Below are 15,832 nucleotides of genomic sequence, written 5' to 3' on the forward strand. Positions count from 1 at the left end.
AGATTCTTTTTATTTTATTATATCTTTTCACTATTTTCCCTTCTTCCCAGGTGGTCATTACACATTTGATATTCTGCCATGAAGCTTACTTACTTGAGAATACGATTAAGTATTACAAGAACTACTATCAATTGTGATGGGATAACCTTTTTATGCACGTAATTTATGATAATGCATGAATAGAACTTTGAATCTACAATTCATAGTAGAATAACCTTTTCTATGCATATATTAATTGTAAAAAAAAAAAAAAAAGCTTTTAATTGGTACACTTATTCCAAGTTCCTCTTATATTGCATAAGTTACCGACGACGTATAGTATATTAGTAAAATGGAAGCAGGAGACTTTTCTCCATATTTGGTGCATCAACTTTAGAAAGTTGTCTTGTTTTTTCCATGTATAGCATTTTTATTTATAGAGTTACAGATAATGTTAAATTGTTATGAGTCAACAAAAAGAAAGTCATATATGTTAATTAAACTATATTTGAAACTTTGGTGTTTGATTTATGATGATTGGGTTGACTTTACAAATGAGTTTTTGTTTTTTGTTTTTCAATTTTGTGGAATCTGAACTTTTTTTTTTTGAGAAACATTGTGGAATCCGAACTTAAAGTCCAACTTTAGATGATAAAAGATCTCATAAATTGAGCTAACAGAAACCACTATAATTAAGTTACATTTAATATTGTTTTATATAATTTTTTTGAGGTAACTTCTTGTTTGTCAATACAATTTTTTTTTTTTTTTTTTTTTTTTTTTTTTTTTTTGAGAATGGTTTGTCAATACAATTAATTTTAATTATATACTTCATTAAATATTTATTTTACAAAACTTATCCAATGCATCATATGGATTAACAATTAGAACCCATCAATCAAGCTCCTTACTTCCAAGCAATTATTATTATATTTTCAACACTTTATTATGCACACAATTTTTTTCACAACTTGCTAAGATGACAAGTTGGAAGTTATTTTACAACTTTTACATATACTCATCATTAGCACCATTTTCGTTTTCTAGAATTTACAACTTATTCAACTATTTGTGAAAAGAAGTTATGGAATAAATTGTATCACTAGAAGTTATTATTATTATTATTACTATTATTATTATTATAATTATATTTTCCACCGAATATATAGAAACAACCCTCTTAAGCATTAGCATTTCAAAGAATGAAGGACAAAAAGAAAAATACAAAAGCTTTATCCTTTAGTTGACCAAATACTTACTTTTTAGTTTGGGTAAATCTCTTAATACACATTTCTACGCATACTTTATAAAATGACACGATTTCACAATTTTAACTGAAGTTTCAAAAACATGATTTTTAACTAATGTAGCATTGTGTGTGTCTTGTACATTAATGTACATCTGGGATTAAATTATAAGCTAGTTGTTAGCTTTATTTATTTGCTATGGTATTTTCAACAAAATATCAATTAATTAGCCTTTTGGGAAAAACTTATTTAGTTTTTTTTTTTTTTTTGAAAATGTGCTAAAATATACTTTTACTTTGAAAAAGTGAAAAAATGTGAAGTTTTAAAAAGTTGTATATAAAAGCAAAAAACAAAAAAACTAACTTATAAATCAATGCCAAACAAAAACTTAGTTTATTTTATTTAACTTTTAATTTTTATCTATAATACTTTTAACAAAAAACTAGATAAGTTCTAAAATGGACACATGTGTTCGTTTGACAACCAATTATAAGTAAGCTTTTTACTTAAATTATCCATTATTTGTAAGTCCCACATTACTTTTTATTTAAGCTCTATTTCAAATAATACAAGTTTCACATTTTTAAAAATAAGCTAGTTTTAACTTTTTATCTCACGTTATGCAAATGAGAAATGCAAAGACCACAGCTTTTATCACAACATGCTCATGTGGCAAGTTGTAAATGGTAGAATTGTGAACCCACATTGACCTATTACTTTTACTCCACAATTTGCTATATGAGCAATTTGTGACAAAAGTTATGATCTCAGCATTTCTTTATACAAAATAAGCCATAAAAAATAAGTAATTTTCAAACTGATAAGACCAAAAACGAAATAAGTTGTTCTCAAAGAATCATAGGAGTTATAACTATCACCCTCTTTTAATATCTGATTATTCCTACAATTGCATGCCGTTCCAAGATACCCTATCTCACACACACCAAGTTATGACCTTCATTTTTAGTTTAATTCGGGGCAGTTTCTTACCCTTACCCATTTGTAGTTCCTAGTGAGTTCCTACCTACCAAGCTAGCAACACTTGGGGGGCCCTTTTACTTCCTTTCCAAAATTCCACAATTATATATATACTTTTTATAAACTGCCTTTCAGATATTTTCGCACTTTTCTCCCTTTATTTCTCTTTCTTTCCTTTCAATTTTATTACCCACTCCACTTCGCAAAAAACTCACGTTCCTCTCAAGTTTTTTGCTTTTTTTTACCCTCTCTTTCTTTCTCTCTCCTTATTTGCTCGTTAAAAGCATTTTCTAGAGAGAGAAAGAGAGACAGAGACAGAGTTAACAAATTACAAAACAAAATATTGGTTTTGGGTCTCTCTCTCTCTGTTTTTCTGTGCCCAAAAAGGCATTTCTGGACAGAGACGAAGAAGAAATTGAAAAACATAAAAAAAAAAAAAAACCCATTTTTTTTTCTCAATTCGAATTTTCTCTCACGGATCGCCATGGAGTTTGTAGGTAGAACTGTGAAGAAAGATTTCAAGGGCTTTGGGGTTTTCTCGGGGACCGTGAGATCCTACGACGTCTCCTCTGGGTTGTTCGAGATCGTCTATGACAACGGTGATTCCGAGGAGCTCGGTATTTCCCAACTCACTTTGCTCTTACCGGCCCAGGAAGAAGAAGAGGAAGGGGAAGAGGAAGAAGAAGAAGCTCAAGCTCAAGCTCAAGCCCAAGCCCAAGCCCAAGGGTTGTTGGCTGAGGAAAGTTCGCTGCTTGGCCGGAAGCCCAAGAAGCGGCCCCGTATCGAGCCGGAGAGCGAGGTTGGTGGCGGTGCAGGTAATGCTATCGTTAATTTCGTGACTGATTTGAATTCTAATTGTGATTTGAGTAATGGGTTTGGAGGGAATTTTAGTGGGAATTCGAATTCTAACGGTAATTTAGGTGATGGGTTTGAAGGGAATTTGGAAATGGGAGATGGGTTTGTAGGGAAGGAGGAGAGAGAGAGAGTGTGTGTGGAGGTTGATAGGAATTTGCATGTTGATGTTGAAGAAGCACAAACCCTAGGGAAGGGGAGTGGAGGTGGAATTGGGATTGGGATTGGGGAGAATTTGAATAGAAATGATGTGTTTGATTTGAATGCTGGGTTTAATTTGAATGAGGAGGTGGATTTGAATGGTGATGGGTTTGATGATACCCATGTTAAGCCTGAGGACAATGTGAGGAAAAGGGATTGTATTGATTTGAATTTGGATGTCAATGGTGATTTAGATGATGATTTGGGTGGCGGAAATTTGGGGGTTTCATGTTCGGGAACCCAGAAGAGGGAATGTGATTTTGATTTGAATTTGGAGGTTTGTGAAGAAATTAAGGATGCAGATGGTGATGGTGGAGTGGTGTTTAAGGCTAGCGACTCTTCTGAGATTGTTGAAGAAATTCAAAAGAAAGATGTTGAAGAAAAATGTGAGGAAGATGGTGGAGCAAATGGGCTTTTGAAGCAAGCTGATTTAGATATCAATGAGGGCTTATTGATGCAGGGTATTAGTGGGTCCCTTGAGCCTGCGGTCGCAGATGCATCTTTAGGGTTGGTTGGACTTGAGAAGGAAAATAGTGTTGAGGGTTGTAGTTCTGTGGAAGTTCAGTTGAAGGACGGTGTTTCTGAGGCTGGTGCTACAGTCGTTCATGGGGACCAAGGCAACTTAGGAAGTCCATGCAAACAAGGAAGTAGCCGGAGAAAGAGAAGAAGAAAATCAGATAATTTGAAATCCATGACAGAGACAGTTTTGAGAAGAAGTGCTCGTAGAGGGTCTGCTCAGAATCGTGTTTCGATGACTTCATGTGCTGCTGATGATACACCGTCCCCTGCAGTTAGTGCAGTAACAGAGGAAGTGCCGGTGATTTCAGGTTGCGAAGCATCTGAAAAGATCAGTGCTCTTCCCTTAAAGCCGCAATTACCCCCTTCATCACAAAATTTGAATTTAGATGAAATTCCTATTCCTGACCTCTTTTCTGTCTATGCCTGTTTAAGATCATTTAGTAGTTTATTATTTCTGAGTCCCTTTGAGCTGGAGGATTTTGTAGCAGTATTGAAGAGCAAGTCTCCTAGTACATTGTTTGATTGCATTCATGTTTCTATTTTGCAAACTCTGCGGAAGCATTTGGAGAACCTTTCGAATGAAGGTTCTGAATCTGCTTCTAATTGCCTGAGGTATTCTTTGTTCCTTGCCTCTTACTATTTCCAAGTAAAATAAATTGGTTTGAATATATTAGTGCTTATTGTTTTCTCTGTCAAAATTTTGATGTAGGAGTCTTAACTGGGATTTGTTAGACTTAATTACGTGGCCGATTTTTATGGCTGAGTACCTACTGATTCATGGTTCGGAATTGAAGCCGGGTTTTAATATTAGTCACTTAAAGCTATTTAAAAGTGACTACTACAAACAACCTGCCACCGTAAAGGTTGAGATACTTCGATGTCTGTGTGATGATATGATTGAAGTGGAAGTCATAAGGTCTGAACTTAATAGAAGATCTTTGGCAGCTGATCCTGACATGGTTTTTGATCGGAGTACAAACCTTGGGATTAACAAGAAAAGGAAACTTACAGTAGATGATTCTGGTGGCTCTTGTTTGACTAAGGAGGTTGGTGAGGATGCCACTGACTGGAATAGCGATGAATGCTGCCTTTGTAAGATGGATGGAAGTTTAATATGCTGTGATGGGTGTCCTGCTGCATACCATTCAAAGTGTGTGGGAATTGCTAGTGATCTTTTGCCTGAGGGTGACTGGTACTGCCCTGAGTGTGCCATCGACAGACATAAGCCTTGGATGAAACCACGCAAGTCACTTCGAGGAGCAGAGTTACTGGGAATTGATCCTCATGGTCGGCTATATTTTAGCAGCTGTGGTTACTTGTTGGTGTAAGTTTTTCTTATATTGTTTACATAGTTAAATTGAATATAACTTCTACTACCAGTCTACTACTGCTAATAAAGTAATCATTCATTTTATGATAAGTCACTTCTCTTGATATAGATTTCCCTAATAATATTGTCTTAAACCTTTAAGCCAGCACCTGTTTGGCCTTATTAATTACCGAGAATGGTTTATTTTTCTAGGAAAGAGGATAGTTTCGGTAGTGAGACTGCAAAACACTATGAACATGGATTTTACAATTTTGTGATCCATACAAAGAAAATAATTTGTGTATCCATTTTTGAGTAGTCAGGCTTAGGATTAGTTATTTGTCATGAATTAGTTGATTCCTTGAAAAATATTAGAAACTTATTTATCAAAGGCTCATCAGTTTTCACCTTATCAGTGCTGGAGTTTTGATTATTCTTCAGTGGCCATGATATTGTGAGTCAGTTTTTTTTTTTTGTCTGTTTTTTATTGGTTGGATTTAAACAGTAGAGTGGCTGTCATATTTAGTTTTTGATTAAAAAATGAACTTGTAGCATGATCTTTTCTTTTGTGAAGGTAGTGTTGATTTTTTTCCCTTTCAAAGTGTATTGTCAGACTAGGAATTGATTTTTCTTTTTTACTTTGTTTTTTGAATGATTATATTTCATTGGTTCCTTTTCTTAAGCATGGGCATAATGATATGCATCATCCGCTCCTAATAAATTCTTTTGTCATAAAAAGACGCAATACATATCTTTCATGATGAATAATTTCTCATGCTACTCTTGATCATCCTGATCTGTTCTAGGTTATATTATGTCTGGATTTTGAACTTGCAGGTCAGAGTCATGTGACACTGAATCCTCATTCAGTTACTACCATAGAAATGATTTGGATGTTGTAATTGAAGTGCTAAAGGAGTCAGATATTTCCTATGGTGCCATATTAATGGCTATTTACAAGCAGTGGGTTATCCCCCTCAGTTTGAATGGGGCTAGTAATTTGGACCTGCTGAACCATTCTGTATACTCAGACATTCTTATGAAGGGACATAGCCCAGCTATTTTAATGACCTCGGCACCATTGACATCTTCAAAAACAAATACTGTGAAGAATGAAACTGATGATGCAAGAAAAGTTAAAGAAAACTGTAATAGCGGATGTTCTGTGAACTTGTTAAATTCCATGACTGCAACAGAAAGTCCACATATGAATCCAGAAGGATCAGCTGGAGCCACACAAATGAGTGTAGACATTCAGAATTTTCAAAATCATGGGCCCCATGATTCAAATAGATCTGAAAAACCACGAAGATGCCGACTTTCTAGAGGCTGTCCTTTGACATCTACAAGCGTAGATGTCAAACGAGAAAATAATATGGAAGCTGCAGATCCTGGCCATTCCTCATCTACTATAACTACTAGAAAGAGAGAGAGATCCCCTATGAATTGTGGGATTGGTTACATGAACTATTACAGTTTTGCTCAAACTGCCTCATCTGTTGCAGAGGAGTTGATGCCTAAATCATCGGACAAAATCAATGAAAACACTATTATAACAGAGGAGGATATAATTGCAGCACAGATGAAGGCCATTGTGAAGAAATCTACCAAGTTTGGTTGGGCAAATACTCAGAACCTAGATGTAGATGCAAGGAAAGAGAAGTGTGGGTGGTGCTTTTCATGTAGAGTTCCAACTGATGACAGAGATTGCTTGTTTAACATGTATTTAGGAACTTTTTGGGAAGGTTCTAAAAGTGATGTGGTTGGGCATCAATCAAAAAAGAATAGGAAAAGCCATCTTATGGATGTCATCTGTCATATTCTTTCTGTTGAAGATCGTCTGCATGGGCTTTTGTTGGGTCCATGGCTGAATCCACATTTTACCAAGTACTGGCAAAAAAGTATTCTGAAGGCATCTGATGTGGGGTCTGTTAAACATTTATTGCTCACAGTGAGTATTCTTTGCTTCCTCTCTATTTTAACTTGATTATGAATCTTTTGGGGTACAACTCATTATAAATTAGCTGGGCTTCTCATTTTGGGGTTCACTTTGACCTAATATTCATTTTGTTCAAATTGAAACGTGGTGCTGGACTTTCTAACTTAATTTTAAGGCTTTCTTCTTGCTTTACTTTCTAAATGTGTATGCTTTGCTATGTGGTCTGCTGTTTTCTTTGGGAGTTTATTTTAGGGGCGGGGGTGGGGGTGGAGGACATGTTATTGGTTCTTATTATATAAAAATATCTAAATAATAACAGATTTGCTTTTGTTGGGTCTTTAGTCCTTGCCTTAGGTGGCAAGGAAGAGGGTTGGGGTGCAGAGACAGATTTCCCTGTCTGTTACTTGGGTGGAGTTAATCAATCCTTGGTTTGAAGTGGCCCAAATTGCACCCCATATGCATCTTCTGACTTCTTATAATTAGCTATCTTTATAATTCATTCTCTGAAACTTTTGGGGTAATTTTTGTTGTTATGGAATGTCCACAGTTGGAGTCAAATTTGCGTCCTCTTGCACTCTCAACTGAATGGTCAAGACATGTGGATTCTGTTGCTACTGTGGGTTCAGCTGCACATGTTGTCATTAGTTCATCACGGGCATCCTCAAAACATGGTATTAACCGGAAAAGGGTTAGGTCTTCAGAACCTGAGTCGAATCCTTCTTCAAATGCTGCTAGTGGATTGGGTATATTATGGTGGAGAGGTGGTAGGCTTTCTCGTAAAGTGTTTAATTGGAAGGTTCTTCCTCGCTCCTTGGCATCAAAGGCAGCCAGACAAGGTCTGCATATTGTCTTCTCTTTCTTGTTGGAGTCATAGTGTTTACAATTAAGTCAGCTGAATAATTATTCTGAATTTGTTTGAAGTTTAAAATTCTGCAGCTGGGTGTGTAAAGATACCGGGCATATTATATCCTGAGAATTCAGAATATGCAAAGAGAAGCAGATATGTTGCTTGGCGATCTGCTGTTGAGACAGCAACAAGTGTAGAGCAGCTTGCTTTCCAGGTATATCTCCTGGAAATTCCAGTTTTTTTTGGTATCTGATGTTTAGGTTTAGCAATGGCCTTCCTGAATTATTTCTTGCTTTGAAATACTTGCGTTTCTTGGACAATGAGCTCTAGCTCAATTGGCACCTCCTCCCCTTATTAAGTCCTTAGTGGAGGGTGATGTTGTGGGTTCAAGACCCACCGGGTGTGTAACTTACCAATCAAAAAAGAAATACTTATGTTTCTAGACTTCCATCACTACTGCTGGCAAAATCAGTGTGGTTTTTTAACACATTCACTCGATGAGAATGACCTCAATTTATATATGTAACTATTTTGTATTTGTGGTAAATATGTAATAATAATATTTTTAGCGTATAAGTTGGCTTTTATTACACGGTGATATATATATATATATATATATATATATATATATATAATAGGCCTTAACCACAGTAATTGCCAGGCCAGGACATTTTTCAGACCTCACTTGACACTTATACGTGGTCATGAATTGGATACCTTCTGTAATTCTTGGTCCACTAATTCATGTAAAGTTTACAGGTTAGAGAGTTTGATTCAAACATTAAGTGGGATAACATTGAAAACACACTCCCTCTCCCTGCATTGGACAAGGAAACTATTAAATCAATCAGATTGTTCAAGAAAGTTATTATCCGAAGGAAGAGCACTGAAGGGGAAGTGGTAAAATATCTTCTTGATTTTGGCAAGAGAAGAGTTATCCCTGGCATTGTTAAAAGGCATGGGTCCCCTCTGGAAGATTCCTCTAGTGAAAGGAAGAGATATTGGTTGGCTGAATCTTATGTTCCCATGTATCTCTTGAAAAATTTTGAGGAGAAAAGAATTGCCCGCAAATCTAATGAGATGAAATCTAGGAAACTTCCTGAGGTTGGTAGAGTAACAAATAGACGCCTCCAGAAAAGGGGATTTTCGTATTTGTTTTCCAAGGCAGAAAGATCTGAGTATCATCAGTGTGGGCACTGCAATAAAGATGTCCTGATCAGGTATTAAATATTTCTTATATTGCATGTATTTATCTCTTATACCTATCAATTGCTTGAACTCAATTTCTCTGATAGGTTGTCCCGAATACTTTAATTTTACTTTATCTGAACCCTAGATTTCAATCACACCTTTCACGTTCCTATCAATTGACCAAAGTATGGTCCTGTAATATTTATATATATATATATATATATATATATTTTATAACTAAATAATACTAAATTGAATAAAAAGAAAGATAATACAAGGAACCAAAGCACACAGGAAGTGTGCTAAAGACATCAGCAATAAAAACTACAATGCATGAAAATTAGTATGCTCCTGTAATTTTGAATGTCTCATGCAGGTTGAATGGCATTAGATGGTATGGGAGAGGGAAATAAGAAGGGTGAAATAGGTTATAGGTTGTTCTGGTTAATTTGAGAACTGGGTTTTGTGATTATAATTTTTGCTCAAGAATTCTTATGTTCTTAGTCTCTCATTGTTTGAGTTAAAATATGCTCATATTTTCTTGTCTGTTAAGTATTTTCTCAGTTCCATTTTAATTTTTCATCTTACTGACTTCATTTCTTCATATGATGAATTTATTTATTTTTAATATTGGCAGGGAAGCTGTGAGCTGCCAGCATTGTAAAGGTGAGTTTTTGAATTTTTGTACTACGACCTTTTCTTTTTGTAACTATTATGTTGTTTTGTGGTTTGTGTACAATTTAATGAGAGTTTATTTATGTTTTTTTAAATATATATATATATATATATAAAATTTAATTTCTTCCATTATTTTTGTGATGGATTGTGCTTAACTGTATTGGGATTTGGAAGATATGGATATGTTTTTGCATATCATCTCGGTGATCAAATTTATGTTGCCCTTTTTATTCTTTGTACTGGATTAGATATTTTTTTCTTTTCAATTTTTACTTGTCTCTTGCATAATGTGTATTGTAATAGCACAAATTATTGTTCTAGTGTGTAGTTGTTAGTTTATAGCTGAGGACAGGAACTATATCAAATGGGCGCAAGAAATGTAGTGAATTTAACCTTTTTTAGTTTGGCACTATACATCAAAGTCACTAATACAGTGTGGCACTGGTTATGTTGTATCCTAGTTGGCTTTGATGAGCTATGATGAGTCTCGAAGAAAATTTCTGTGGAACTATAGAATTTCTTTATTAAATAGCTGCTATTGACTATAAAGCAAGAGGTAAACTCTGAGTTTGTACCATAAAAGATTGTTAATTTAGTTTCCCTTTAATTATTTACTTTAGACACTTAGGTGGCATAGATAGTTGATAAGTACTGTCTGTTGAGATGATTTTATTTGTTTGTTGTAAAAGATGCATACCACTGCTAAAATGTGACTATATGAGGTAAGTCAAGGAGAGACCTGAAGTGGGAGTGGAAAAGTGAAAGGACAACCATATATTAAGCTGTGAAATTTACTCAATATGATCAAATTGTATGTATAATGATTACTAAAATTGTGGGGCAATGTTTATCATTAGCTGCTGACCCATAGAAGCTTGAGAAGAGGTTTTTGATACTAGTACACTCAGCCTGTTTTCAAAATAATAATTGGAAATGGCTAACCATTCTGATAACATATTTCTTCGGGTTTGATTTCCTACCCTACATGTTTTTTCCAAAATCCAATTCTTTAATTGTTGACATGGTTTTGAATGAAAATTTCATTGTTACTCCATGGTTTGTGTATGCCATAATGAAATCATCTCGTTATGTTTCCAGATTATTTAATTACACATTAGAAAGAAAGAGTGTATACCTTCCAGATTAGTCATTTTGTAAATAGCCCAATATTTTCCTCCATCTTGCTTAGGCTCCTGAATAATGTCACTAGTGGAATCTATTTGTAATCCTAAGCTTTACTGATTTGGTCAACAGTTTTGCTCCTGTTAGTGGTATTAACGTTCTTTTTAAAGCTTCTTTATGCAGCTTAGCTGCCTCTGCTGCTCTCATTTTAGCAAATATAATTTCCTGTTGCAAACTTTCCCTCATTAACATTGTTGTGTGGTTCATTACAGATAAATTGATAATTTACATAAATAAATTGTGTTTGTCTTCTGTTACCTTTTAATGTGATAGCTTCAAGGTTGATGTATGTCATGGAGTTACTTTTTACATTTTGAGTTTAGTGAGTGACCTGATTATTTTCATATTTCAGGATTTTTTCATAAAAGGCATGTCAGGAAATCTGCTGGGGCCATCACTGCTGAATGTACATACACATGCCACCGATGCCAGAATGGGATGTCTACCAAGGTTGTTGCAAAAAGAGGGAAAACTGGCACCAAAGGAGGGAAATTACAGACACAAAAGCGTAAAAAAGCCTCCAAAGTTAGCAGACCAGTGCGACTAAAAAGTAGAAAAAAAGTAACAAAGGTTGTACAAGTACGATCTAAAAATAGTAAAAAAGTTCCAGCTTCTGTACCTCTGCGTCGTTCACCAAGGAAAGCTAAAGGCTTGTCATTACAAAATAAAAAACTTGAACAACGCAAGAAAGGGAAAAAGATTAAATCCAAAAAGACGACATTTCAGAAACCGAAAAGAACAGCTTCTTGGCGGAAGAAAAGAACTCATATTTACCATAGTTACTGGCTTAATGGTCTCCGGTTGTCTAGAAAGCCGAATGATGAACGAGTGACTCATTTTAGGGAGAAAAATATTCATTCCTCTTCTGAGAATTTGTCTGTAACTCTTGGTCAGCCCAAATGCCTTATTTGTTGTGAAGCAAGATGTTCATCTACACTAAATTATATTGCTTGTGAAATGTGTAAAGGTACTTTACTTTTCACAGTTCTTTATTTCTTCTTGTTTTGGTTAACTCTTTCATTTTTCAATTGTGTATTTAGTTATTTGATGCTGATGAGGGACAGAATGCATGCTGAAAGATCTTATCCTTTTGCTATTAATCTTTAATAACATAAGATTTTGTTGCTCTGTTGAATTCCATTGTACATAAATTTATCATAACATATTTTTCTTCATGATATTGTGCAGAGTGGTTTCATGAAGATGCTCTTGGACTCACTCCAGAGAACATTGATAGACTTATCGGATTTAGGTGCCACATATGTTGCAAAAGAACCCCTCCTGTCTGCCCCCATGTGCTAGATGTGAAGAGTGATGTGTCCCAGTTGGTTGAGGCCCAAAGTAATGATGTGGTCGAATGTAATGATGAAGTTTCTAATACTGTCCCACCATTGAGCGAGGTATATTTAAAACAACTTGGCTCTAATACCTGTACAAATTTTTCATATATTTTTTGTTTTTCAGGAGGACCAACTATTGGATCATTAGATTTTCATTTTTATGGAGGATCAACTATTTTTTTCCATTTGGGCCCTTTACAAACTGTTGCCTAAAAATCCCAAGGCAGCCACTTATCCACCTGACAGCCAGATCCTGGATCAACAATAACTTTCTAATTCATATGCATCCTTGGTAAAGACAGCATTGGATATTCCCCAATTGCAGCGCAGAACTTTTTTACTATAAGCTTCTTTAGTCCCTTGCAAAACACAATCCTAGCTTTGAAATCCAATTTGATCAACTTCAAAATAAGTTCTTAAGGTCTGATGAGGCCATTGTGAACTCATAACATTTCTTTGCAACCATAAATGTTATGTAGCAGCAGAAAGAGAGAGCTTACAAAGTTCTAACTTTGAAGCTCCCACCTTTGAGATCTCTGGCACACCACTAAATTACCTCACTTCAGCAGTAAACAGGTTGCTCTATGAAACACCAATCCAAAATCTGTAGCCAAATTATTTGAGGAAAAGAGCAATTGAAAAAAACAAATGATACCTACTATCAATGAAATTTCTGAGGAACACGCATAAACCAATACCCTTATAACTCCACAATTCTGTCATACGTAGGTAATACCAAACTCCAGCAGGGAACAAAAGTTTTCATAAATCTAATAGCCTCCCAAGCAGAAGCACTAGTAAACTATGCTGATTTAGAAAGAAGCCTTGAAACTTAATCACTAGCCTCCATTTTCAACTGAAACAATTTGCTTTCAATGATTACAAGATCTTCTGTCCTTGCTTTGTTACATTTCCAACAGGCTCCTTGTTTGATAGTAGCCATTTTAGCATGAAAAGAACTAATGTTTTTCTTGCGTGTATCATTTTTTTTTTTTTGAGAATCCGCCCCAGAAAGATGAGGGGGGAGAGAGTTCATTAAACTAATTCAGAAGTGTACACAGAGAGGATGTCTGGAGGAACACAGAAATAACCTTATACCCATACTTGGGATAAAAGGTCCATCTGAATGCCAGAGGAACACAGAACTACCTTCCCCAATTGAATGCTTGATAAAAGAGATGGTTTCATCCCTTAACTTCAGAAGTTTTCTCCAAGCAAATACTAGGAGGTTTTATATTTTATAGGGCTTGGGAAGTAGAAATTCACGTCTTTAACATGCTGTTTAGATGTTTTCTTTATTGTATGTATTGTACTAGTTGAGTCTTATGGTATTCAGCGGTTCATAGACTGCTTGATGCTGACAAAATAAGCCATCTCATCTTTAACAGTGAGTTTTGATTTAAAGAAAAAGGAGAGAGAGAAGGGGGGGGGGGGGGTGGTGGTGGTGGTGGTAATTTTTTAATAATTGTCTAAAAATTCTCTTCTAGAACCAGAAGCAATTAGATTGATTTTTTATTTATTTTATGGGATATTAATAAATACTTATATTGTTTTATGCAATTAACGTGATTTGATAAAATAAAAAAAAAGGTTTCTGATTTGATAATCTGTTTGCAGATTGCTTGCAATTGAATTCTCTTGGTATTCAGTGGGGAATACCTCTACATATTTGGACTCAGTTTCATTTTTTCTTTTGTAAAGAGGGATGCTTGTTATTTATTGAGATATCCTTTGGATAAAAACAGTGAAGGAATGGATAATTATGAGCGGGTTTCAAAAGATTCAACTGCAGATAACTAGAGAGAGTTTCAGACGATTCAACTGCAGATAGCTAGAGATCTTCAGCTAAGAAGAACTCTTTGTTCTAGGGAAAGAAACATTGAATGTGCTAGTGGGCAAAGCAGTGTAACCAAGCAGAAGGTTGCGGGGCAGCAAAGCAGTGCATTGAAAACCATTACAAGTGGGGAAATGAATCTGCTTTAGAAAGGAAGGAGAGGTATATAGTTCACGCCTTGAAAAAGTTATTATTCTGCTCAAGAAATAGAAACATTATAATATTTACAAGCAAGTTTGTTTTAGGTATGTCATTTGATGCTAAAGAGTTTTTTGTTCCAATCCATTGATACACCAGAAAGGTTATAAAATAATAATATAATAACAACAAAAATAATAATAATAACAATAAAGGCTGTTTATGTTTATTGTACAGAATCCAGTATGCAGTGTTTTACTATAAAATTCATAAGAAAAAACATCTTTAGAAATGTGCACCTACGCCTTCATGAGAATGGTTCTTGGTTGAGGTTATGGGCTAAAGTCCCATGGAGTGTGAGTTGCTTACCCATCAAAATATATGTGGTTAGGGGGTTTTTGTTTTGTGACATCTTAAGGTTCTGTGCACCTTCACCCTCATTAGAGTCGGCTGTTGGGTTCAAGTCCTATGGGGTGTGTGAGTTTCATACACATAAAATATTTGTTTTTAGGTGGTTTTTGTTTTGTGGCATATGGCCTCTAAATTTTGTGATTTTCTATGGTTACTTATACAGACTATTTAGTTAAGTGACATCACATTTAGCCCACATTATCATCTCCAAAAATTCCTGTGCCCTTGGAAATATATGTAAAAGGTATTTTTGGTAAATTAAGTGACATCACATTTAGCCCAGATTATCATCTCCAAAAATCACCTGTGCTCTTGAAAATAAAATGTATCTTTTGTACCTAATCCCAAGATTACATTCTATTTTCTTGATATTTCTCCTCTACCTTTTTTTATTATTTTATTTTAAAAATTTTTTATTTCAGGATTTTCATTTTGGGGTTATATCTTAGAAAGTATTGGTGTCTGTTGTTTTCCAGGTCGTTTAAAATGTGGAAATACCATCTTTGATACTACAAATCTGTTGGGTTTTGCTTTTTATAGACATATATAAGATATTCAAATTTTATCTTTGCAGGTTTTCAGTGATCTTCAGAAAAGAGCTATCAATGATATTAAGTCAAAGAAGGCCTAAAAGGCCGGGTGCCACCACCAGATGCTGGGTATCCTGTTCGGCCCTAAGTTATTCCTGATGGGTATTGTCCAAAATTGTTACATTCAAATCCTAGAACATTTTTAACATTCTTTATCTTGTTGGGAGGGGTTTTGGTAAATACTGACTTGGAAGAGTGACTTGGTTTAGTTTTAGTTCAAATTTGAGGCTAACAATTGATTGGGAAAAAAAAATTAAAGGTAAAGATAGAATTAGTTCATTTAAGGATGTTAGATATTTCTGATCAATTACTGGATATTCTTGTTCTTACCCAGCAACATCAATCATCATAGTGCTTCAGTTTAGAAGCTTTAGATTATTCTCAGAAAATGAATACCTGTCTTCCAAGCTTGTTAGAATAATCTTCATTTTTGGACTAGCACGTGAGGATGGTAGTTGAAATTCTAGTAATGCGTTTTCTTTTTTTAATGGTTGTAATATTGTTGTACAGGTCTAACACAGAGAGAGAGAGAGGGAGAGAGCTCAATTTTCTCTTATTAATTCCTTGTTGATAAAATGTCATTCAAAGCTACTCGTG

At 35.0% G+C, this 15,832-nt stretch overlaps 1 protein-coding gene across 1 annotated transcript; it reads left to right on the forward strand.

The window, feature by feature from the left end:
- The first annotated feature begins 2,413 nt into the window (after positions 1–2,413).
- LOC126724145 (DDT domain-containing protein PTM) lies at positions 2,414–15,822 on the forward strand. Its single transcript, XM_050428455.1, has 11 exons — positions 2,414–4,388; positions 4,486–5,100; positions 5,923–7,036; positions 7,572–7,860; positions 7,961–8,085; positions 8,631–9,091; positions 9,700–9,728; positions 11,275–11,889; positions 12,111–12,322; positions 13,880–14,258; positions 15,220–15,822. Exons 1-10 carry the CDS (start codon positions 2,689–2,691, stop codon positions 13,892–13,894), a joined length of 5,175 nt encoding a protein of 1,724 aa, XP_050284412.1. The 5' UTR covers positions 2,414–2,688; the 3' UTR covers positions 13,895–14,258; positions 15,220–15,822.
- Positions 15,823–15,832: the final 10 nt, after the last annotated feature.

The sequence above is a fragment of the Quercus robur genome, chromosome 1 (genome assembly GCF_932294415.1).
Source record: "Quercus robur chromosome 1, dhQueRobu3.1, whole genome shotgun sequence".
Classification (NCBI taxonomy): Eukaryota; Viridiplantae; Streptophyta; class Magnoliopsida; order Fagales; family Fagaceae; genus Quercus; species Quercus robur.

Bases quoted from the DNA above. Each gene is read 5' to 3' on its own strand.
- LOC126724145 (XM_050428455.1), top strand. From the start codon at position 2,689: ATGGAGTTTGTAGGTAGAACTGTGAAGAAAGATTTCAAGGGCTTTGGG. The intron at 8,086-8,630 runs GTATATCTCCTG...TAAAGTTTACAG, and splicing joins TAGAGCAGCTTGCTTTCCAG to GTTAGAGAGTTTGATTCAAA. The intron at 9,729-11,274 runs GTGAGTTTTTGA...TTCATATTTCAG, and splicing joins GAGCTGCCAGCATTGTAAAG to GATTTTTTCATAAAAGGCAT.